The sequence below is a fragment of the Misgurnus anguillicaudatus genome, chromosome 18, assembly GCF_027580225.2.
Source record: "Misgurnus anguillicaudatus chromosome 18, ASM2758022v2, whole genome shotgun sequence".
In the NCBI taxonomy this organism is placed as follows: Eukaryota; Metazoa; Chordata; class Actinopteri; order Cypriniformes; family Cobitidae; genus Misgurnus; species Misgurnus anguillicaudatus.
Genome location: NC_073354.2, coordinates 9,340,068 through 9,366,633, shown reverse-complemented (window position 1 = coordinate 9,366,633; position 26,566 = coordinate 9,340,068). Strand labels below are relative to the sequence as shown.

At 40.0% G+C, this 26,566-nt stretch overlaps 1 protein-coding gene across 1 annotated transcript in view; it reads right to left on the bottom strand.

The window, feature by feature from the left end:
* Positions 1-18,106, bottom strand: part of slc16a10 (solute carrier family 16 member 10) — a 30,169-nt gene extending 12,063 nt beyond the window's left edge. The window contains exon 1 of the mRNA XM_055185793.2: positions 17,652-18,106. Within this exon, the coding sequence (XP_055041768.2) occupies positions 17,652-17,970 (319 nt within the window). The 5' untranslated portion in view covers positions 17,971-18,106. The remainder of the gene's footprint in view (positions 1-17,651) is intronic.
* Between the last annotated feature and the right edge of the window lie 8,460 nt (positions 18,107-26,566).

Here is a 26,566-nt window from a genome sequence, read left to right as displayed (position 1 = left end):
AATCAATTGTTTGTAGATTGTTAATGGGCGTTTCTGAGTGGTACGTTGTTTGTTTTTTCAGAATGGACTTGCAAAACGTAACTGTAACATCAATAGTAGAACTTCAGCCTAAACGTTAGCATATAGCATTAACTAGCATATAACGCTAACTCAGCAGTCACAACTTTGTTTTTAGCATTGACAGGGCTCCAGACTAACTTTTTTCACTAGGAGCACAGTGACCCCCAGCTGAAAATTTTAGGGGCGCAACCAAAAAATTTAGAGGCACACATCGTAAATCAACATGCTAACCAAATATTCACATTCTACTATTTTCCGCTGTATTACTAATAAATACTTTAATGATAGATGCAAAAAAGTACAATGTGCGGTTTCAAATTCATTGTCACATCACAAAAAAAATCAGATTTACTGGTCGCACATGTGCGAATGGGTTTAAAAATTTAATGGCACACTCTGAAATTTTGGTGGCAAAATGCCCCCATTTGGTGGCAGTCTGGAGTCCTGCATTGTACTTAATTTAATGTGTAATTTAATGTTGGGGGCGTACATCTCGACTGTAACGTTACAGTTGTGTTATGTTGAAATTTGTTTGTTTTCCAGCAATATTTTGCATACACGAGGTTTACATAACCCTGATGAAAAAAACAGCAAGACCAGGATATGTTGTGTTTTGGTGCTGGTTTGCTAGTGAACACCAGCTAAACCAGCATCAGCACCAGCATTAGCACCAGCTAAACCAGCACCAAGCCAGCATTAGCACCAGCTATACCAGCACCGAACCAGCATTAGCACCAGCATCCCATGCTGGTCATACCAGCAAGACCAGGATATGTTGTGTTTTGGTGCGGGTATGCTGGTGACCACCAGCTAAACCAGCATCAAACCAGCATAGACCAGCATAATTCCCATGCTGGTCCACACTGGTTTGATGCAGTTTTTTTCAGCAGGGATAAAGTAGGAAACAATCATGTTGGAGGCTCACAATATGTCATTGCCATGTACAGAACTCTTATTATTCATCTATGCCGAGGTAAATACAGTTTTACATTCTACAGCACCTTTAAAATCTGACATGAAGTCTGTCCTTGACCCATTCCACCTCTCTTGCACACACACACACACACACACACACACACACACACACATCCAAACAACATCAGACAACCAGACAGACAGACTGAGAGAGTCAGTATGTGTAATCTGTTGATCTGTCAGTGATGTTAATGTAACACTGCTGCAGTTGTAGACAAACATTGGATTTTCTGTGACGCACTTTCATGTCCTTGATGTTGCTTTGCTCTCTTTGACAGTTTCAGAAGGGAAGTAATAGAAATAAATCACATGATGACGATCAGGATTAAAAATTAACAGAAAATATGACATTCATGAATACTCCATTCCATTGAGCAGATCTGTGTATGAATAAAAGCTAATAAACCATTATACTGTGTGACGTGAAAGAGCAGAAGAAATGTTGTCATCTAGATCTAAGGGTTTTTTCTCCAGGCAGACTTCTGTGACAACCTTACGACATAAACCTAAGATGGAGAAGCCTGCACACCAGCATCCACAACCCAATCTTAAAGGGATAGTTTACCCAAAAATGAAAATTCTGTCATCATTTACTCACCGCCATGTTGTTACAAACCTGCATAAATGTCATTATTCTGATGAACACAAAGGAAGATATTTTGAGAAATGTTTGTAACCAAACAGTTTGTGGTCCCCATTCACTTCCATAATAGGAAAAAGAATACTATGGAAGTAAATGGTGTCCACGAACGGTTTGGTTACAAACATTTCTCAAAATATCTCCCCTCGTGTTCAGCAGAACAAAGACATTTATACAGGGTTGTAACAACATGAGTGTCAGAAAATTATGACAAAATTTTCCTTTAAGGCACGTTGTGGTATAGTAACAAAATACCTGATTTATTTATTTGTGTTATTGAGCACAAATGTCTTTTTCGTGTCACTCAGGACAAATTACTATAAATAGATTTTCGTGTCCGTAGCACAACTTTCTTATTCATGTGATTTTATGTATTGTGTTTTCCTATTTTTTACCATTGTCGCTTGGGGTTAGAATGACTTTCTTTTACATTCTAACCAAATTCCAAATCTAACCCCAACCCCAAGCGACAATGATTTTAAAATATAAAAATAAAAAGGAAAAAACAATACATAAAATGACACAAAAAATAAAAGTCGTGCTACGGACACAAAAAACTATTTATAGAAATTTGTGCCGAGTGACACGAAAAATAATCGTGCCCAAGAACACAAATAAATAAATCAAATATTTTGTAACTATACCACGAAATGTCTTGCGGTAGAGTTGGCATCCATGAGAAACAACAACATTAACGTCCTGTCATTCTACACAAGTTCTTCTTCCGTTCTTGAATAATTCCTCACATCAGTGATCGTCAACTTATTTTCACTGATGTTCATCTGAGTTGTGTTCCCACAGAGAAGATCAGCAGGTGAGTTAGGTTACTAAATCAAACAAACATCACATAATCTCTAAGAGCGTAACATGTCCACATCCTCCAACGCCAAAACAAACCCTAAACAGCACAAACAAACAGCTGAACCTCCAATAGTGTGACGGGCGTAGTTTAATCAGGTTGACAATCTGGTTCATAAGTGAATTATGTGTAAACAGGACTGACACACGGATTGTTGCATCCGCTTCACTTCTTACTTTAAACAATAATGACAGTAAACATTACACTGACTGACAAAAGACTTATGATGACATCTTCCTTAACGCTCAGTTCCTGAATACCACAAATAACCCTTACTGCCAAAACACTTACTGTGTTTACTTCACTTCCTCTTTCTGTAGTTTTTTATAATCACGTTCATGGGTTTGTACTCAAGAGTTGAACAGCAGCTAAATTAACCAAACAATAAATCTGCTCGTGTACGCTGCACACATCCTGACTATACAAATCAACAGACTGTCTCTCAGTGTACTCAAAAACCCATTCATTGTGTCTGCTTAACTGAATACACAACACATAACTTAAGTGTTTATTAACACATATCTCTGACGGATAACAGAAAATACATCTTTGATTGTAACATGAACACTTTGTGAAACAATATCTGATGTTAAAAGTGCCACAGAAACAAACTTTAACTTCAGAGCAGTATTGAGTTAGTATATAAGTTAGTAGTATATTTGTATTATGATGATGCATTACTTAAAACATCTTTAAGAGTAAATGGGACCCTGAACACACACCTTGCATACTTTGCATTGAAGATCCAGCAATAATATTGTTTGATAAGATTGTGAACAACACAGAGTTCATGTATTAGTGCTCACACAAACAGTTCAACGTTCATAACATATGAGCACCACACCCAACATTTCTCTCCAGACTCCTCTCTTCTCAGTGTTAATAAACTGCTGTCAGACTTATAAATCATAGACTTTTAAATCATTGTGTATAAACATTGTTATAATTGTATTGGTAATTTTTATTTCATTTTTTTTTATACTATCTATTATTGTGTGTGGTGAGATTGCTGTGGCATGTGAATTTTCCTTCAGGGATTAATAAAGTTAATCAAATCAAATCTATATGGATCTTGATTGATGTGTCCTATCATCATATTGGTACAGATAAGAGGCCTCATTTATAAAGCGTGCGTATGCACAAATTGATCATAAAGTGTGCGCGTATGCAAAAATCCATGGCAAAGTCCATATTTATAAAAACTGTCTTTGATGTGGAAAAGTACTTAGTGCCACGCCTTGTCTGATGCTGCAGGTTTTTGGAAATATAAGCCAGAATAGTTATACATCATTTAAATGCGGAGATTTAAAACTATTTAGTGGCGCACAACAAATAAAGCTGCTGAGGTAAAGATATTGCTGTGATTTTGGTTGACTCAGCTTTTCTGATTTTAATGGTATATAAATGAGCTCTATTGTTATTTATATCATTATGTAGCAAGCAGGCATATACTGCTGTTATTTAAATGACGAATGTGACAGTTCTAAAACAAATAAAATCTTCTTATTTGTAAATGCAAACACAGAGAAGCCATGCAAATAAATGCAAACACATCTTTGCAAAATAGATTTAGCCTAGCCGATTACTCAGTGCAAATCTACAGAGCCACAAATCCCAAAACACAACAGAGATTTAATGAAGTCAAAATGAGACAGTGTTTACTGTATACTTTAACTGTGAAAAACTAAACCAATGATAGGTGCATGAGTGCTCAGGGCTCTTTTGACAGCCAGCATGGCAAAATTTATCAACAATTTATTTTGTATTTCTTCTTTTTGAATAAAATAATTTACACCCTTAACGCTTGGTTTCATGAAATATGTCTTCATTTAATATACTGGCGAAAAAGTGTAGTTACAATTGTTATGAAGGGCAAAATTATCTATATAGAATAGATCAAAAACACTTTTACAAGGCTGTAAACATATAGTGGCGGTTTCCCAGACAGGGATTAGCTTAATTCAGGACTAGGCCCTAGTTTAATTAGGAAATAACTAGTCTCAACAAACATGCCTTACCAAAAACATTACCCGTGTGCACCCCGAGGCAAAACAAAGGGCACTGGTGTACTTCAAGACATGCCAGCTCAAGCCGCTGTCAGTCTGGACAGCTCTTAAAAATTTTTAGTCTAGGACTAGTCCAATCCCTGTCCGGGAAACCGCCCCATTATGTTCTACTGTAAAATTGGGCATATTAACATGGGGGGGGGGGGCTATTGGAATTGACTCCCTTTTGGGGCCAGCCTCTAGCGGCCAGTCGATAAATTGCAAGTAAGTCACTTCTGTATTGGCTTCATCAGAGAGATCTAAAGGTTGACCCCGGTAAAACACTTAAACCACCATAACAACCACATAGTAACACCTTTAAAACACTTAAATCACCATAGCAACCACGTGGCATCGTGGTAAAAAACTAAAATCACAACAACAACAACCACATAGAAAAACTCTCTAAAAAAACGCTCAAACCACCATAGCAACCACATAGCAAAACACTTAAAAACACTCAAATCACCATAGCAACAGCAACCACATAGTAAAACTCTAAAATGTTTAAATCACTATAGCATCCATATATTATCACTAAAAAACACCCAAATCACTATAACAACCACAAAGCATTATGGTAAAACCATCAAATCACCATAGCAACCACATAGTAATACTCTTAAAACAGTCAAATCACCATAGCAACCACTTAACAACACTCTAAAACGTTCAAATCACTATAGTATTCACATATTATCACTAAATAAACAATCAAATCACCATAACAACCATAAAGCATTATGGTAAAACCATTAAATCACCATAGCAACCACATAGTAACACTCTTAAAACACTCAAATAGCCATAGCAACCAGAGAGTAACACAATTAAAACACTCAAATCACCATACCAACCCACATAGTGACACTCTAAAAAAGCTCAAATCACCATAGCAACCACATAGCAACACTAAAAACCGTGCAAATCACCATAGCAACCACAAAGCAACAAGCTTATAACACTTAAATCGCCATAGCAACCACATAGTAACACTTTAAAAACGCTCAAATCACCATAGCAACAGCAACCACATTTGGCACTTTTCCTTGGCATAGTACCCAATGGAACCCCAACCGAGGTGGTATTAAAAAATATTAGGTACTATGTAGAGTACCCAGTGGAAAAGCACCTTAAAGTAAGCTGACCTGACCCATGGGGTAGTATGCAATGGAAAAGTGCCAATAGTAACACTCTAAAAACATTAAAATCACCATAGCAACCACATAGCAACACTCTAAAAATGCTCAAATCACCATAGCAACCAAATAGCAACAAGCTAATAACACTCAAATCACACTAGTAATGTGACTAGGAACTTGTAAAATGTAAAAATCTTTTTGATATTTGCAGCTGTGGTTCATTTCCCGTTTTCTGTAACCCACACATACAGTCTGAGATTCGACAAATCAGTGAACTCATGAAGAATTTTCAATGCAAAACTGATCGACAGTTTACAGTTGGCACAAACCACGCTTGCTAAGTTGCTATGCAAAAACTGAAAGAACCCAGTGATAGTAATCTAAAGAAGAGGAGTACAGCGGTGTCAAAAATAATACCAACATCTGCCAGTCCATTACACATCTCACACTATCACTAATGTTAGTTCAGTCAAAATACCCAAGGTCAAACAGGTTAAAACATTGACTTACTAAGCATGTCGGACAGAAAAAATTATCAACATAATTAAACTAAACATTAATCTACTGTCACAACTATCATGTTTTTTTTAAATAAGACAGGTAAGGTTAGATTTGTCATAATGCTAGCATCGCTCTGTGTATTACAGTAGTAGTCATTTTTGAGTCAGTTTCATCCACCAGCAGTCATTTATGAGTCAGTTTCATCCCTGAGCACCACACTGAGCTTTAATGTGCTGATCCACATCTGGCCTTAACTTCATCCTACAACAGATCCTGACTGCTTGCCCTCAGGCTTTTCCTGAAGATCTGAGAGGGTTTTATGGTCACGGAGGAGGCCGAACAGACTTCATTTCCGAGTCATTCCAGCTCTGTGCTTGCCTAAACTCCAGAAAACACCATACTGCCTCAACAGTTCTGACCCAGCTTAACTCATCATCATGACTTTGCAAAATCTACTGAAACATGTGTTGTCCATCTGCAGGATGGAGCTTGAGGAACTACAGCACACAGCTGAAGAAGATGATGGATCATTTCAGACCTAAAGAGTTTGGGATGGACTGAGTGAGGAGAGAAAAAGATCTCAACACTATCAAGTACAGCGATAATGAAATCTTCAACAGCATTTAGACATAATAACTAGACCAGTTTAACAGGAAGAGTATTGCATCAGTAAGCTGAGGGTCTGCAGTGATAGGAAAATAAACCCTCTGAGATAAATAATATGGTGTCTGTGAAACAGCAGTACAGTGCTCCTGAATAGCTCAATTGTAGAGCATTGTGTTAGCAACACAAAAGTTCATGGGTTTAAACCATAGACTGTAAAAAAAGACTGACGTAGTGTCCATGATGTCACCCATTGGTTTGTAAAGATCAGCGTTTCTGCCGTCGCCATCTTGGCCGCGCATCACTGCGAATCACGTGGATAACCGAAAATGGACAAAAAGGGGCGGGACATGGGTAAAGCTGAGGTGGCTGGTTGCTCAAACCATACCCGCCTAGTTCAATTCTAGTTACAGCAGTGGCTGTTCAACCGTCACTCAAGTGGCCACGCCCTTAATTATGCAAAAGTTTAAGGCTTAATATAATTTAAACTGATGAGTTACCAAAAAATTCAACCCCCTCACAGTTGTCATGAAGGGCAAAATTAGCTATACAGACCAAAAACACTTTTTGTACCATGCTGTAAACATATTATTTATATGTAAAGTTGGGCATTTTAACATGGGTGTCAATGGGAATTGACTCCCCTTTGGAGCCAGCCTCAAGTGGCCAGTCAGTTTAAATCACTTCCGTATTGGCTTCATCAGAGCGGTCGGAAGGTTGCCCCTCAGTTTAAACCCAGTGAACACACATATTTATAAAAACAACTGTATATCTTGTAATGCACTGCTTTGGATAAAAGCATCTACCAAATGCATAAATATAAATGTAAATAAACAGCTGTTTGGAGTTAGCATCTAAGTTGAGGCGCAGACAGCAAACACAAGTCAATGATATGATATCACCAGATATAATGCACCTGAACTCCAACGTTTTACTCTCAGAAGTGCAGATATCAAACAAACGTTACTCATAGCCTGCGGGACAGGTTTAGGTTCAAGGCTGGCTGCAGAAAGGCTGCTGGTTCATATCAAACTAAAAGCCCATTTGTGGGCTTCAAACTGAAACACTGAAATAAAGTAATGGAAAGAAATTCACAGTGAATAAATGTAAAGTAATAAATGTTTTGTGTGTCAGGTTAACAACAGGTCAGAAGAATTCATTTCACTTTAAAACGTCTCTTCATCCCTGAGCAGCTGCTGCGCGAATTCACACAACAACAATTAAATCTACATTCACCACAACACCAACTACAGCTATGGGGAGATGATGCCATACTGGATTCGGGAGCGATGTGATTGGTCCTCATGGTGTTTACTCTTTCTGCCAGCAACCTTCACCTAAACTTTGTATGGACAGAGATCAACTGCTCTGTTAGCTATTAACTAACCTGTGTGGGAGAGAGGCACGTGTCTACATATACTCCACCTGCTTCAGAGCAGATAAGAACGAAGGCCAGAGCAACAAATGACTGTAGTGGTCTGTTTATCAATATCATGTAGGCACTATAAGTTAAGACTGTAAACGCATACAGAAACGATGGGACTGAAGAGTTGAAGACACAAACCACTGAAATCTAGTCTGATGGTGAATTCAGTGCATTTCTCTACTGAAGGCTGAACATCTCTAGTGTGGACATCAGGGATGTCCAGAGACGATCACAGAGATCATTATCAGGCCTGGTTAAGACTTTTATCAAGGACCACTTTATTGTCATTGCGATAACAAAATTACTCTGGTATCTCTGTAGAAAAGGTTTGTGCCATGTTTCTGCTATACAGGAGGTTTACAGCAAGATTTGTGACTGAAATGTCACTGAGAAGTGAAATCTGTTGTCCAGAAACACAATGAAGATGTGAGTTCAAGTATAAATAACTGTTGAGTGTTCGATGCAATATTACTGAATGAAGCTCTTTTGCTCCTTTGCTCCAGTCACACTGAAAGTACTTTAGGAACTAAACTTTCTCAATAAAAAATTTATTGCTTTCAGGTTTCACAATAATGCTGCTACTTCAATATGTAGAAACTGATTTTGAGATCATATTAATGTTTATTACACATTACTATAATGCTGCACTAAACTAAATTGTTAAATAATAATACTAGACCATTTAAAGAAAATAAGGTAAAGGGCAGTTTAAAAAAAAAACTAAAAGAAAGTGAAGTGGATACATGTATATATTCACCTTAATGCACTGGAGAGTTACTTAGTTTTCAAGCACATACAATGGGTTGATTTTAAAAACATTATGGGGCGGTTTCCCGGACATAGATTAGACTAGTTCTAGAGATGGGACGGTATGAAAATTTCATATCATGATTATAGTGACCAAAGTTATCACAGTTATCAATATTATCATGGTTTTGTTAAAATTAGATGTTCAAAAAGAACTGATACACACAATGAAAACATTTGAACAAGTTTTATTTTTGAAAATCACAATTTCATATTTCATGTCCCTGAAATTATTTCTGTGGTAAAAAAAATCTGTCTAATAAGTTTACCGTAAATTCATACAATACATTATTCCTTAAATGCCGCCTTATGCAAAAACTATGTTGCATGTGCGTGCCTGCGTCAAATTGATTCTGGCTTGACAGGATTTACAGCGAGTTTACAAAATCACGGTAACCAAACAAATAAACAATACTAACCGTCAGGACATTTTATCGTGGTTAATCATGAAACCGGTAATCTTCTCATCCCTAACTAGTTCTAGACTAAAATAAATGTAAGAGCTAGGGATGCACCGATAGGATTTCTTTGGGCCAATACCGATACAAACAGACAACTTCTGGCCGATGCCGATATTAAAACACTTGTATATAATACTATACAGTTGGTCTATTAGCTAGTTTATTTCTGCATCAAATTATTTTTACATGGATTGGATCTAATTAACATTCAACTGACCAACATAATAAGAGAGGCACAAATTAAGCTAAAACAAATATAATAAGACAGCATGACAATCTTCAAAGATGGTTTTTGCTATTCAGCATTAATTTTATTAACAACATTAACTCATTTTTTACATATAATGGATTTCTTTTTGCAGTTAATTAATAAACAATCGGTATCGGCCTTTCTCGTGCTATTGCCGATATGCCGATGGTTTCAAATTCATCAAAAATCGGCCGATAAATATCGGCGGCCGATACATCGGTGCATCACTAGTAAGAGCTGTCCAAACTGAAAACATCTTGCACTGACATATCTTAAAATACATCAGTGCCCTTTGTTTTGCATGAAAATGCACAGAAGGAATGTTTTTGATAAGGCATGTTTGTTAAAACAGGTTATGCTTCATAATTAAACTAAGGCCTAGTCCTGTCTTAAGATAATCTCCGGGAAACCACCCCTAAGAGTTAGTTTCCTAGACAAGGTTTAGGTTAATCCAAGGCTAGACCTTAGTTAAATAAGGACATTTAAGCAGTTTTTACAAACAAAACCTACAAAAAAACAAAAAAAAACAATACTGGTGTGCATCTTGAGACAAAACAATCAATGGCATTGATATATATGTTAAGAGATGTCACGGTTTTCACTTAAGACAGCTCAAACATGCACTTTAGTCTGGGACTAGAATAAGCCCTGTCCAGGAAACCACCCCTAAATGTACTTGATGTGTGTGCACCTAGCATTATATGAAAATACAATCATCAGATCAGGACTTGATATTCAAAATGAAATAACTCGTATCAGACACACACAAAAACATGATTGGGACATCACACATTTTTCTTCTAGCACTGACAACAATCGATTCGATCACAGACACTTCACAACTCCAAAAGACTGTATGCATTTATCATTCATAATCACATTCATGAAAAAGTATTACAGTTCTTGTAGTAATTAAGTTATGACTTACATTTACACATTTGCCAGTTTATATTTCACCCAACAATAAGTTAAAACAACCCAGCATGAGTGTAATGATATTTTATTAGTGTTACTTTTTAAAAATGTTAATATTTTGTAATGTAAAATGAAAGTCCTTTAAAGGCGGGGTCCATGATCAGTGAAAGCCAATGTTGACATTTGAAATCACCTAAACAAACATGCCCCTACCCCAATAGTATCTGGACCACACATACGCAACCCAGGCAACGATGTTGGTTAGTAGACAAGCCCCTTACTGCTGATTGGCTACAAGTGTGTTTTGGTAGTCGGCCCGACTTCCTTTTCCAAAGCGTCTTTCAGAAATCATGCACTCCGCCTTTAACCACTGTTATATACGTCTCCCTATATAACACTGATGTTTATGCTGAAAAGACAGAAGAGATCTGATTTAACCCCTAAAATCTCTACTATCACCTTAGGAAGTTTTTTTTATATTTCTTTTATTGCCACATAATATTAATTTAAGGCATTAAAGTAGCTGGGGACACCTAATGAAAAATATAACTTTTAACATTCAGTGATGTCAACCAATCATAACCCCAGAGGACGTAGAGGAGAACGACGACTAATACGACTTTATTATAAAGGTCTGAGAGCAGGTGGTAATATATTACTAAAATATAAAAAACAATAAGCTGTGGGAAATCATATAATTCATGTTTATGAATTATAAACATTTCCTCTGCAAAATATTTTGAAATCATGAAAAAAACCTGCATTGAAGTGAGAAAAAAACAAACTTGTTTTAAACTGTTACTGTGCCCCAGCATGAAGCCTGATGCCAGCAGTATGTGTATCTCTTATCTGCTTTAAAACAAGTTTATGATGACACAGTATGGAAATGCGACAGCCGTCCACATGTGTGAGACGCAGATAAAAGTGTATGAGATGACACACTAAACACAGTAAACACTAAAAAAACAACACAAAAAGATTCAGTCACACTGAATGACAGTGTGTGTATGTAATGTAAAGTTTCTTCTTAGCTTTCACCTTTGGTTCTGTGTAAATTAAATGTTTCATAAAAGGTGCAGAATGCATTGAAATAATCTGTTAAACTGTTCTCTGATATCTACAGAAGGTTTGTGGCTTTATTAAATGCAAATATGATCCAGAGACAGTTTACATATATATTTACAACCCTAGGATTTGCCTTTAAAATGAAATGGTCTATTATTACCTTATTTGAAAGGGTCATGACTCATGAATAATAATGTTGAGCTCTGCTCGGATTGGCTGTTTCTCAGAGCAGCTCCTTCAGTAGCTCGGTGTGTGTTTGAGCAGATTTTGAGGAATAATCAATTGTTTGGAGATTGTTAATGGATGTTTCTGAAGTTTGTGTTTTTTTCAGTATGGACCTGCAAAATGTAACTTAACGTCAATAGTAGAACTTCAGCCTAAAAGCTAGCATAGAGACAGAGCGCCGTTATGCAAATTTGAAAACCACGCCCACCGGGGGGGAATTCAATCCAACCGTCTCCATTGACTTTGTATTGCGAGAAGCCGCCTCCTTGTCATTTCTGGCTTATAACAAAAAACTGAATAATGCCTAAAAGCTGCTGTGTGACAATATGTACAGCTAACAAGCCAAAGAACCCAGAAATAAGTTTTTATAAGCTGTCGAGCCGTAAAACCCAGCCTTTAAGGAGAATAAAGTGGATCGCCGACTACGTTACCCCCTAGTGGACGCAGTTCTACTAATAGAAGTACTATGAAAAGTTGCCTGTATCCATTTTTGTGTCCTTAAACGCTCGTTTTCAGGGGTCGACAGCTTATAAAAACTTATTTACAGATTAAACTTAAAAACAGAATAATACCTAAAAGCTGCTGTGTGACAAGGTGTACATCTAACACGCCAAAAAAATAAATAAATAATTTTTTATAAGCTGTCGACTTCAAAAAACGAGCGTTCAGACACAGAAATGGAAACAGGCAACTTTTCATAGTACTCCTATTAGTAAAACTGCGTCCAATAGGGGGAAATGTAATCGGCGATCCACTTTATTCTCCTTAAAGACTGGGTTTTACGGCTCGACAGCTTATAAAAACTTATTTCTGTGTTCTTTGGCTTGTTAGCTGTACATATTGTCCCAAAGCAGCTTTTAGGCATTATTCAGTTTTTTGTTATAAGCCAGAAATGACAAGGAGGCGGCCTTTTGCAATACAAAGTCAATGGAGACTGTTGGATTGAATTCCCCCCCGGTGGGCGTGGTTTTCAGGTTGTGACGCGCTGCGCTCTGTCTCTATATAGCATTATAACTAGCATACAGCGCCAACTAAGCAGTCACAGCTTTGTTTGGTTAGACTTTATTTTAAGGCGTCACTGTTACATTGTAATTATATATTTAAGTACCAAGTAATAATCATCAACAACATGTACTTACTGTAGGGTTTAGGGTTAGGAATAGGGTTTGGTTTAGGGTTAGTTGCATGTAATTATGCATAATTAACTGTTATTACTATAATAATTACATGTAACATGTGTAACAAAGACACCGTAAAATAAAGTGTTACCCTTTGTTTCTTAGCATTGTAATAACATTGTAATTAATTAAATGTGTAAATTAATGTTGGGGTGTACATCTTGCCTGTAATGTCACAGTCGCTGTCTTTTGCATGTACGAGGTTTACATAAGAATGAGGAAACGGCACCATTAAAGCATCATTTAATATTTCAATTCAAATGCTAGAAACCATTTAAACTTACGTTTGTCAATTCTCATTTACATAATCTATACATTATGTGTAAACCTCTCGGTTGCTATTTGGAAATATAAGCCATTCTTGCTGCTCGAAAATTATTTATACATTGACAGGCGCCCTATTATATGTCATAGAAACGGCTCAGCTGCGCACAAGTTTAAGATCATTTGCGATTTATAGATTTCACATCTGAAAGAAAGGGGTACGTGTTTTTCTGTGCGTACGTTCGTTCTATGAATCACTTGTATGCATTTTTGGGAAATGATCGTGAGCTCAAGTTTGGGATGGTTTCTATGCAGCATTTTATAAATGACACTGTGAACTTACTATAAATGTTCAATAAATCAAAGTATTGTGTTGTGTCACACATTACTAGTTGTTTGTCAAACGTAAAGTAGACCACTTTTTCACCAGCTACTACCACAAGTATATTTCAGTATAGTGGGAAACACTGACCAAAACAATGTATAACATTGCACAAAATTACAGTATTCTGTGTTTTGTTGTTTTATTAACATTATTTTATCACAGACTTATATTTGCAGACCTTTATTTTTTAACATGTATTTATAACATGTACATTTATTGTTGGTGATGTAAAATGCTTTGTTTCCATGCCAATAAAGCTATTATGAGTCTTGAAAGAGGAAGAATGTGACAAAGAGAGAAAGAGTGAGAGAGAGAGAGAGAGAGAGAGAGAGAGAGAGAAACTGTCAGGGAATTGACAACAGTAACAGTCAATCTGCTTAGCTCAGCTCAGTCCATCCATTAAACCCTACACCTCTCACTTTGAAACCTCAACCACCAAAACCAGAAAATCGATTTATTGGGCTCAAATTCCTACAGCACCAGAACCTCTTCTCTAAACACTAGATCATCTCTGTGTGTTTCAGCCTATCATCAGATTCAGGTGGAAACAAGGACCACAGCAGCACATAGACCTGCCAAAAAACGAATGTCAACTAAAATCCAGATTTTTCCAGAGGAAAACCAGATTAAAGGATAACAGATACACCTTTACAAACACTGCAGTGGAAACATAAACCTACATACAGTACGACATCTCAAGCTAAAAATATCAACAGCAGGAGATTTGGTCTTGCAGTAAATACACTAAAAGAAAAATACAAAAAGTCTAAAGTCAATGGCGCAATATTTTTTTGTTATTTAAAGAGCGCATTAGTAATATGCGCCTAAACGGGACGACAACGCGGGTTTGCTCATCACATACATGAATGCACAGCAACACAAAAACGCTTTTAAATATGAAAGATTAAAGGATTGAATGTAAAGATTATTATTGAGTCTCTTGGACATAAATGAGGACTAATTATGAGACGTTAGAAGGCACAAAGAGCTGCTTCACCTGCAGCCTGGTAAGTAAAGAAATGCTTTGCTCTAAACAAATGCATCTGTTTTTAAATGTTTTTTTTAAATGCTACCTCACAGATTTATGGATGACTCTGTGGATTATGGTTAGATGAGAAACATTTTTAAGTAATGCTTAAAAAATACTGACGCTGTTTAAATGCTGAACCTTGTGGAAAGTATTTTTAGAGTACAAACCTTTTCTTACATACTTGTAAATTATTTTTTTATGATATTGGATAGCCATACATTTAAAGCAATTACAAGCCTACATTTTACTTCCATGACTAAAAGAAAACGGGTTTTAAAGGTTTTAATGAAAAAATAACAATTTCAATACAAGTGAAAAACAACACAATTATTTAACATTAATCTTAAACTGTGGATCTTCTTCCTCCGCTTAGTTTTTCAGTTTACAAAGTCCGTCATCTAAATAGGGTTTAGACAAAGCGCCAGCTGGCTTTTAAAGGGGATGAAAGCTGAGACTCTCATTGGTTTATTGCATGTTACGCCCAAAATACTCCCATTAATCATTAAGAAAATAGGACCAACCCTTTTCGACCATGCGCTCGGCGCACAAACCATTTTTCCCGTCGTTAAATTAGCAAAAGTGCATTCGGACACGCCCATTTAGACGTTGCGCTATGCGCTTTAGACAATGCGCTTAGATCGTTAAAATAGGGCCCAATGTCTTTCCTTTGCATTTATGAAAGTTTTTATGTAATTTCATTTATATTCTGATGGTCGACTGAACCAAAGCAGGCATCCATTGCCAGTCACTCAGTACAGTATGCAAGTCTTTGTTCACAATAAGCACAGATTAGATGAACTATAACTGTACATGTGTCAAATACATTACAAATACACAACATTAACTGTTTTCTCTAGCTTTCACACTTTGAGCTTTAATAAACCCTAATGAGATTTAGTCTATTTCATTGTCTTATAACACATTAGACACACATCTTCACCACCTACTGGTGTATTTAGAACGAATCAGTAAACGAATCTCAATGAATCATTTTGGTGAACGAACTGAAAATGAAAGATTCACTTAGATGAATCAAAATTCACTACTGAGTAACTTTCATGAGGCCCAAAACCCAGGAATGGCACAACTAATCCTTAACTTACCAGGCTAGCCAACTAAACCGTCTGGGTTCATGGCATAGGCCCCTGTAGGCCACCATTGTTGTTTCGGTTATACTCTCGCATGTCTATAGACTAAATTTACACATGCGCATCACAGATTTGCGCATCACATTGTCATGTAAACAAACAGCCAAACCTCATAAACACTTTCTTTTGGTGAAAAAAAAACCCTCAGTCAGTATTTGTGTCTGACAACACATGAAAGAAGCAATGACTCTCCTTAAACACATAAATGATGAAGAGTATTTCCCCTCCTCAAACACACAAACCTTCTCAAAACACAAGATCAGGCAATGTTTTCTTTACAAATACACATTCAGGGTGTAATTAATGAAATGTCTTTGTGTGTTTTACAGTGTCCGTGTGCAGTATGTTGACTGTGTTTTAAAAGCTGGACACTGAGCTCTGTTGGCATCCGTCACTGCCGTCTGAGGGACGAGGACAGCTGGACTTTACCGCTTTTGATGATGATAATGATGCAATCTTCACAAACATTACGAAGGAAATCATCTCTCACTACAATATTCAAATGTTAACACTAGCGAATAATCGCTTGCTAATGCAAAACTAATGACAAAGACAGGAATGTTCTAAGTTTACTCTATTGTTGTGCTGATGACTTTAACACATTTCTGCTCCCCTATAGCTTTGCTTCAAACACTTTCACACAAACTCTAATGACAATAACCTTCATTTAAATCTCAGTGTGAATGTTCCCACATTGACTTGCACGAGATGAGCTAGACTTCATATGGAGACTATCAGTGGTGTTATTGGAGCATTATTACATATAAAGTCCCTGCATTACCTCAAGACAAACAAACATCAGGTTTACATACTAGATTTCTGTTTTATCATATCATCTGTATTATTACTGTTTTTTAGGATTACCTTTTATCTGATATTTGTATTACTTGCACATTAAGTTAACCAGTATTTCACTTCGAGATAACTCGCGATAATTTTGTGTCAAAACATGTTTATTATTATGTTATCATGTTTTTACTGTGTTTTATTGTGCAAAGTGTATTTTTTTTTTTATTAAGACTTAAATCAAAACAAACCAACTGCAATTTTAAGGTTATATTTAAATGCACAATAAAAAAACGAGTCGAGATTTCTGACGAATTAAAAAAACGGCGTTATCTCGTTTCGGAACCAAACTCTTCATTTACTGAATTACGATCTCTTCAGATTATTGTAAACTGTGTAATGTCAGTCATCAGTAGCACAGATCTGATTCTGGACCTGTTGTCACCTGCACAAAGCTTTGTAAAGAAGCCTCAGAGTCTCGTTTCATGCTCAATCACACATTCACAAATTTATCCTGTAGTTTCATGGACATGAATGATATAAGAAACCAGTTGTCAATGGGCAAGTTTCCACAAGACTGTAAAATGTAAAAATGTGCACAGATGTGGTTTTTCTCTAACGTTAGCAGTGGTTTTGTTTCTACGCCTTTAGTTCATCTGTTTGTAAATTCTGTCTTCCAATCTAGAAATTTGCTCCATCATCATATTTCATTTGATAACAGCTGACAGAAAAATCCCACAATCATACAGTGAACTTTGCTCGTATATCTCACACAGGTTTCTATTAAACTTCAGACTAAGTTGTTTCGTGTTTAGATTACATATAAAGTTTTAAACACTAAAAGCGCGCCTTTACTAGCCTACTATTGTGTCGCGTGCTCGTTTACCTGTTCTAAAGCGGAGGTCTTCGTCGTCCTCGGAGCCGAACTCTTTCAGCAGAGACACAAATAAAATACCGAAAGCGTTCTGGATCCCGAACACCGAGCCGTTGCACCACATAGCCGCCAGCATCACCACCCATCCCCAGCCGCCCTCAGGGGGCTCGAGCTCTCCCGGTGGGGCTTTCTCCTCGCCCGGAGCGCTTTTACTGTCCCCGTTCTCCTGCTTCACCTCCGGCTCGCTCGCGTCCATCTCTGCGGTGTCTTTACTCGCGTTTGACGCGTCACTCATGCTGATGTCTTTACTCGCGTTTGACGCGTCACTCATGCTGATGTCTGATGTCAGTGCAGGTATTGTATATAATTTAAGCTCGTGCGGATCGCTATACAAACATCATATAACGTTACTTTCTCGCAGCACGCGGTTCATATGCCTCTTCTGCTTTTGCAATAACACGTGTAAATATAGATCGAGCTAGAGAGGTGTGGCTACTACAGATCCCGCCCATACTACAGTAAATCACTGATGACAGTGCCCCCCCAAACTGTGGTCTTACGGACACACCTAATAAATTTCACACAGATTATTATGAATGTAATTTGATCATGCCTAGTCTTTTCCAATTGCGCTTAGTCCCTCACAAAAAAGTCCTTGTGTGAAAGAATACAAATCAGGGTTTATTCCTGCAGGAGTCATGCAGGTTTATTAATATAGATTTGTTAAAGCGCAGTGTCCTCTGATTAGCCAGCTAATTGGCCTGAATACCTCTGACATCAGACAGAATGTGACGCTCCTTACCATGTTTGAAAGATTAGCTCCCAATGCATTACTGACTGGAGTTAATATCGTCTTTATATATACTTTATCAGTATGAGCCTAATTTGATCCAGAAAATGCAGATGACCAAGCTGATCGATCAACTTTACTTTGAGCAGAACAGATTGGTAATGTAAGGATACTAAAACATTAAAATCATGTCTGCATTTGTGATCGTAGAAATGACAAACAACAAGCGCTACTCTACACTGCACTGCTCGTGTTTGGATCATAGTCTTTAAAGGGGACAGAGAATGAAAAGCCATTTTTACCTTGTCTTTGCTGAATAATGGTAGTCTACCCGCATTCACAAACATACAAAAAGTGCTAGACATGCTAAACATCTCAGTCTCATAGAAATTCCTCTTTTAGAAATGTCAGCCAGAAAACGCCCCAATCTGAAAAACTGATGCTTATGACATCACAGGCATCTAACTGCCCATCCACTTTAAAATAATTGGCTACATTTTTTGAGTGGCAGCAAAGTCAGCCAATCAGTAATGAGATTGCAAGTTAAGCCAGTAGGGGGAGCCAAATAGGTGCAAAACCACTTGTTTAAAACCCCCCACCCTAATAGAGCTATCTGAGAGAGGTTTTTAGGAAGCTTCTAAGGCATTACAGACAGAAAAAAAATTTTTGGTCTACATGTCACATCACAGAACAAGGATAAATACCCCGTTCAATCATTCTATGTCACCTTTAAATATGAAAACATAGACTACTTACATGTTGTGAGTCAGAAGCGGGCGGAGTTATGATAATGACCGTCGTGTCCACGTCAACAGGCCGTGGAAGTAAACTGTTGCCTATAATCTGTGTGTTTGTTGTAGTCCAAAAAAAGAGATTCAAGTTCGTGTCATTGTTTACTTTGGGATTTGTACTTTAGCATATGGTTTACATGTTCTAAGACACACTTACACACCTAAGAAAATGTAAAATCATGAAATGGAAAATACATGCTCTTTAAGTGTCCGTTATTTTGTTGCTCGCGCAAACTCGAGTTATGCTGCGTTTACACCAGCCGCGTTTGAGGCGTCAAAATCGTGTCTACCACGGCAAGTTTGCAGATTAAACAGTTTGAATGCATTCATGCAAGCATTTGAGGCGAAATCCGCTTCTTGTGGGAGGGGCAAGAGCTATGCGGTTGTCTGTTTGCAAGATGGCTGATGTTGATTGTGCATTTATCGAGACAGTTACTGGTTTGTATTTGGTCATCTTACTATAGGGGGGAAATAGTTTAAAAAAAAATGGTGCAAATGCCGCAGGTCGATAAACGTCATGTGACTCAAAAGTGAAATGTGTACTTACAACTTACCAGGTTGCACAATGTCCTCACTGAGGTCCTTTTTATTCCTGTCTCTATAGAAATAAGAACTTGTGTTGTGTAGCTCCGGGTGACTGCTCACGGACAATATCAAGCGTTCCTCCATGTTAAATGAGTGACTCCGGGCAGGGCTGCCGCCACAGCAACAACCAGGCTCGTGATTGGTTAACGCGGCGCTAAAAACCGGCAAAGTTAAAATTTTTCAACTCGGGCATCAGCTGCAAATTCGCGTCAAACGCAAAATGCACAAAAAGCACCATTCCTGCGTCCCGCGCCAGACACTCAATTCGCTAAACACCTCATTCGCGACGCGAGACCTCCAGAAGCGCGTCAACGTGTCTTCACATTGACTTAACATTGAAATCACTCGCACTTGACACCTCTACCGCGTCTGGTGTAAACTCAGCATTACTGTGGGTTCAAACCAGCCACGTTTGAGGCATCAAAATTGCGTCTAACGCGTCTAGTTTGCTTGAACATTTTGAGTTTACTCACTTAATTCACACGTGAAATTCTAGGCATCCAGACATTCATGCGTAAATTCGCGTCATGGGAGGGCCTTCCATATGCTTCTGCGACTCCTGTAATCACGTCACTACTAGAGCAAGCTCCTGATTGGTTAACGCGGCGCAATTTTCCGCCAAAGTTCAAATTTTTGAACTCGCGCATTTGCTGCGGCAATGCTCAATTCGCGCCATTCACGCAAATGAGGCGGAATCGTGTCTACCACGCTTAATGCCTCATTCGTGCCGCGAGACCTCCAGGCACACGTCAATGCATCTTTACATTGACTTAACATTGAAATCACTTGCGCTTGACGCCTTTACCGCGGCTGGTGTGAATGCAGCATTGCAGGTCACACGCTGTAAATTTTCTACTGCGCCATCTATTGTCAGACCAGTACTGAAATAGGTTACCAAGGTAACAGATTAAAACCTCAATGAAGTTTACTGGTTTGTGTTGTGTTTGCAAAAAATAATAATAAATGAATAATTAATTATGCATAATATTTAATAAATAATATTAACATTATATTTGTTTGATGCTTTTTGCTGTTATCAAACTGATTTAGCAGGAACTAAAGGCCCTCAACTTTATACTTCAAAAAGTTAGGCTATTATATATGGTTAGAGTTGTTTGCTATGTATTGCAGAGTTAATTTTAACATGCTATTCTTTTCATTTAAAAATTAAAAGATTATTAACAGATTTCAAGAGTTGCTACCTAAACGCAGCGAAAGCATGCACTGTCCTTCAAAACCACCCCACCTCCAAATCTCTTCTGAATTGGAACATGTGAGAATGATTTAGATATCCTGTTTAAAACATTCAAATGAGTTTTACTGTAAAATAAGTACAGTATTTATTTCAAGAAATAAGTACAATTCTCCCTTAAAACAAGCACTGACAATTTAAGTTATATTAATGAATGCGTTTTGTACAGGTGATAATCCACAAAATGCTGAACATTGTGAAAAGGATGTTTTAGAGAAGGCACAACATGGTCAGTCATAGTTAAGGATTTAGCCATGGCTGTTTTCGGAAGGAGCACATTGGCTACTCACAGCCTATTCCAAAAATTGGAAATGCCAGCAAAGACTCGAGCCAAGCCTACATTGGACCCACCAAAAGTAAAATAATGAACACAAACTCCTAAAAGGTTTCTTATTCTGATCCTTTATACCTTTTCAATGTTATGGAAACATAAAATGTAATACTGCTTCCCTTTCAATACGGTTCACTTCGCATTGCGTCAGTTAGCTGACGCTATGGGGGAAACTCCTGTTTACTCCGTGACTGAAGCCTATTGGTTAACGTCTGTACAAAGTACAGACCAATGACGTTTGAACCCGCGCGCGGGAAGTACACGTCCTTATATAAGCGCGGTTCAAGCGTCAGGAGCTCATTAATTTCTCCTTCAGCGCGAACCTCTCGCTGCTCCGAAGAAGAAGAAGAAGCCTTACCTCGCCGTCGACAAAAGCCCTGCAGCGGAGTCCAGGCCTAGCGTCTTCCCTGCCCTTTCCGGCTGAGAACCGAAGACAGCAGAATCCAGGTCTAGCGTCTTCCCCTGCCGCTTTCCGGCCGAGAACCGAAGATAGCCTTCGCTTGCCGTGGTACGAGCCCTGTGCAGCGGACACATGCCTGACGAGGTCTCCCCTGCGGCCGCCCGGTAAGATCAATATTTTTAATATAAAGCTGTAAGCTAAAAGAGCAGGCGCTGTTGTAATAGCGTCCAGCACAGCGGCTTGAGTGAGCCTCCCTGCTATGAATTTCCCCGAGCGCGTCACCGGTCTGGCACCTCCCACGCCGGGACCGCGCTTATATGCTTCGGTTGTCTTATCCATGTTTCGTGCTCCCCCTGCTGTTCCTCTCTCCCCGGGATGAACACACGGCGAGCCATGAGACTAGATGGATGCATAGACCTGCACACACGGACTAACCCCCCCTGTGTTCTGTCACATCGCAACCGTTCATGCTTACAGAGTCCCTTCGCTCCTCTCACATTCAGTGGCGAGATCTCTGACACATATGAATCTCCCGAGTACATCGGGTGATACCGTTTATATGACGCATGGCTGTCCTGTCTGTGTTGCTGCTCCCCTCTGCCGTTTCTCTCTTGTTGAGATGAACAAGCGGGGGAACCGTAAAACTAGAAAGATGCATACGACAAGCAAACACGGGCGGATCTGCCCCTGTTCCCTGTCATAGCACAGCCACTCGTGCTCCACGCTCGCGGAGTCCCTCGCTCCTTTCCCCGCAATGGTGAGGTCTCTTAACGGCGTAGTTAGCACGCAGTCTTACGGCTCGCTGCCTCTAAATGCAGCTGTCTAGTGTTCAACGATTACAGAGCTTCATGCCCCTCCCCTCCTGGAGCGGCGCGATCTCATTCGTCTGCTCGATAGGGCGGATTCGCCGCTATTGGAGCATCAAGAACACTCATTATAAGAGCTAACCGGCTCACTATTCGTCTATACAGAGCTTCATGCCCCTCCCCCCTGGAGCGGCGCGATCTCATTCGTCTGCTCGATAAGGCGGACACGCCTCTATCTGAGCGCTAAAACACTTATTATAGAGCTTAACCGGCCTGAGTCTATCTCACTTCGGAAAGCTCACTACTAGTCTGCCCGGTCATTTCTCTCTGGTTTAGACGGAATCAGAGGCAGAACGAATTTGTTTAACATACCGAGGCCCGAATACCTCCCTTTATTCAGTCCCGTCCTATATCAGTGCGCTGAATATTGGTACATTCTTATATACCCGGTTTTTCTGCCCTTTTTAATAAACGGCAAAACCGCGGGCCTCACGGCAGACTTCCTCTCTGCGATGGGTTCAGTCTGACATTAAACCACCTATACATACTGCTCTGCTCCGTGAGCCGTTCGGGTCACCGTCACTACTGAGGCTCCTGCACCTGAACGGCTGAGCTCTGGTCTTCGCAGCACAGCTGCGTCGACATAGAACTGTCTGAAGAGGGGTTAAGTCGCGCCTCGGCTGGACTGCCCTGAAATGTTTTCTGTGTGCTGTTTATCCAAACATACTGTGTAATACTGTTGGTTATGCGACCTCACTATAGTGGCGAACGGTATTGAATTCCTCTAAAAAGAGTAATTTCCGTGCTTACTATACTGTGTATTGACACCCCACGGTTGTACGGTGTCTCTAAACACTTTCTCGCCTTACTGACAAGCAATCAGTAATACGCACACACGGCCCGCTGTCCATAATTCTATCGACGCTTGCCGAAAAAAAAAAAAAAAAAAAAAAAAAAAAAAAAAAAAAAAAAACCCGGTTTGGCCATATACTGTGTATTGACACCCCACGGCTGTACGGTGTCTCTAACATTTTTCTGCCAAATTCGCTCGCAGCCCACCTCAGTTTCTCCGCTACGATGCTGACGGCGCAAACGAGCACGGTCTTACGGCTGTCATTCTCTCTTCCTAGAGAGACGCAGCCTCAGACTTTTGCATGGCTCCAAGCATTTGAATCGCGCCCTCTCCGGACGGCTACTCAAAGGCTTACAGCCAAGCGGTTTATGACGTTTTTCGGCCATACAGCTGATTTATATCAGCGGATCCGAAGACGCTCACACCTCCGCTCTGCTCCAATACTCGGAGATATTAAGGGTAATATCAACCTGAAGTGAGCTTGCTACCCGCCACAATAAGTTTCAAAACTCAAGCGCGCGCACAGACAGACGCGCGGCATCTCGTTTAAGACGGGCTCACGTACCCCTCTAACGAGCCTCAGAAAACTGAATATCGTGGCATTCTGTTCATAAGTCCACTTCAGTTTGACTAAGCAAAGGTCCCGCCCCGAGCTGACGGCCGGGAAGCTCATGCTTAAGTTACACACAGCTGCATGAAGTGCTACCATTACGAGATCGCCAGCATCTGCTGTGGGTTGAACACGCTTTACGACGGCAATCAGCCTTCGGCGCGTGGAACGCCCGTTTGTCTCATATCAATCACCTTGTACTGTACATACGGTCCATTAAGGGGATGATTTTAGCACTGCAGCACTCTCGACCATGTTATTGTGATAATGCGGTCGGGCAAACTACGGTGGTTTCATTATTTACCGAACCAGACTGAGATCTCGCCCCCTGTACAAGCTGGCGAGTCATCTCCTTTATAACCTCATTGCATCGCTTTATAAGCTATGTTCAATCAGAGTGATACGCATCTCGTGCTTAACTACCAAGATGCAGACATATGAACCCGTTACGATGGGCGTGCAGAGATTGCATCCGTGGGACACGACCTACATTACGTGCCTTATAACACGTTGACACGAGCTGCTAGGACCCCTTTCGCGAGGCGTCCTTATGCAAAGTCTGATCTATTCTGTCTAGTGACAGCGAGAGTCTTCCCCCCGCGAATTGTAGGTGGAACAGCTTTCTCCTCACTACAGAGGCTCGTGCACGGCGGCTTTCTCCCCCTGCGTATATATATATGTGGCGGTGATAACAGCGAACCACGCTTTTATGACCGACCATCCACTTTATTCATAAGTCTGTCATTTCTCAGATGCGGACGGTGCCCGAGGCGCAGCGCTCTGGAACTGTCCAAGGTCCTGTATGACAGATACGTCTGACGTACATCAGACGATCAGCTGTTCATCGGCGTCACAGATCACTCACTAGCGCACCTGTCAATACAGGTTAGTTATGGATCGTTGACGTTATCACCTCCCGTGACAATGAAGTCTACTCCATGTATGGATTAGATCCTCGGGCATGGTCTTAGAAGTTTCTCATTTGACATTTGTGACACGGCCGGCTGGTCCCCGCCGTCCACGTTGTCACTTTACAGCTTCGACATCCCTGCTTCGCGCACTAGTGAGGTTTGTTGCATTAAAGGTGCGCCGCGTAAGCTCACCTGTATGCACGATATGGGTTTTAATTATATGCGTCCACCGTGCGCTTAGAGAAGCTCACATATGCACGCTATAACATTTCGGTATACACTAAAGATGCGCTCGGAAAAGCTCATCTGTATACACGGCTGTGACACATACATACATTGTTGTTCATCTGTGTACGTTCACGGTGCGTTGAGTGCCCACCGTACGTTCATCAATCATATCTGTACACATTCACGGCGCGTTCTGTGCATTGATTTATCTATACGCATTCACGGTGCGCTGAAGGGTTCACCCGTGTGCGCACAACTTATTATCAGAACACATGACGGCGCGCTTGAGAATCTTGCCGGCCTGTGCATTATAACACTCTGATTCATCTATATGCATTCACGATGTATTCAAGTGTTCACCTGTGCCCGTGCAATTTATAGTCAATACACATTTACGGCGCGCTTGGACAGCTCACCGATCTGTGCACTATAACACTACCTATATGCATCCCGATGCGCTCGAGGGCGCACCTGGGTTCACACTATTGTGGTATCCGTATAATCCCACGCTACGAACCGTTCTGCCGCATATTATAGTCAGATCGGCCGTTCGTGAGTTTCGCAGATCACTCACTATGTATGTCTGTTGCTTACAGTGGTTATTTAGATGGATCGTTGAAACCATCGCACTGGCTCACGCCCCTCTATGAGCTATGTCCTATATAGAGCCCACTCTGTGAGAGTTTGGCTTTTTCATGGACTTGGTCTACAGGGGTATCTATTTGATATCTGCTACACGGCCGGCTGGTCTTCGCCGTCTACGTTGTCAGATTGTACAGCTTAGACGTCCCTGCCCTACGAGCGCAGGTTCTCTCGGCTCAATCATGCACGCTCATGCGTTTTATGTGTACACCACGGTGCGCTCAGCGAGCTCACCAACGTGACTCTGAATTTACTTATCTCGCACACCCGCGACGCGCTCGGTATCTCGCCGTCTTGTGCTATGTTATGTGCCCCCGGTGCGTTTAAAACCCCACCGTGTGCGCGTCAACATTTTATATGGTGCTTACACATTGCTTAAAGCTGTGAATATGCCGGGTATAGGGCCACACGCAGTGTCTTTCCGGTAAGGCACTTCTGTACGTTGTGTATGCACGGCGTGATGGGATTACGTTCCCCCATAGCGTCAGCTAACTGACGCAATGCGAAGTGAACCGTATTGAAAGGGAACGCTTAGGTTACTCACGTAACCCCGGTTCCCTGAAATAACGGGAACGAAGCATTGCGTCACTTGCCGTGCTACAAACGTCTACGCAGCGAGTGTATTCGGCTGCGCGCTTCAGTCGAATAATAATGAGCTCCTGACGCTTGAACCGCGCTTATATAAGGACGTGTACTTCCCGCGCGCGGGTTCAAACGTCATTGGTCTG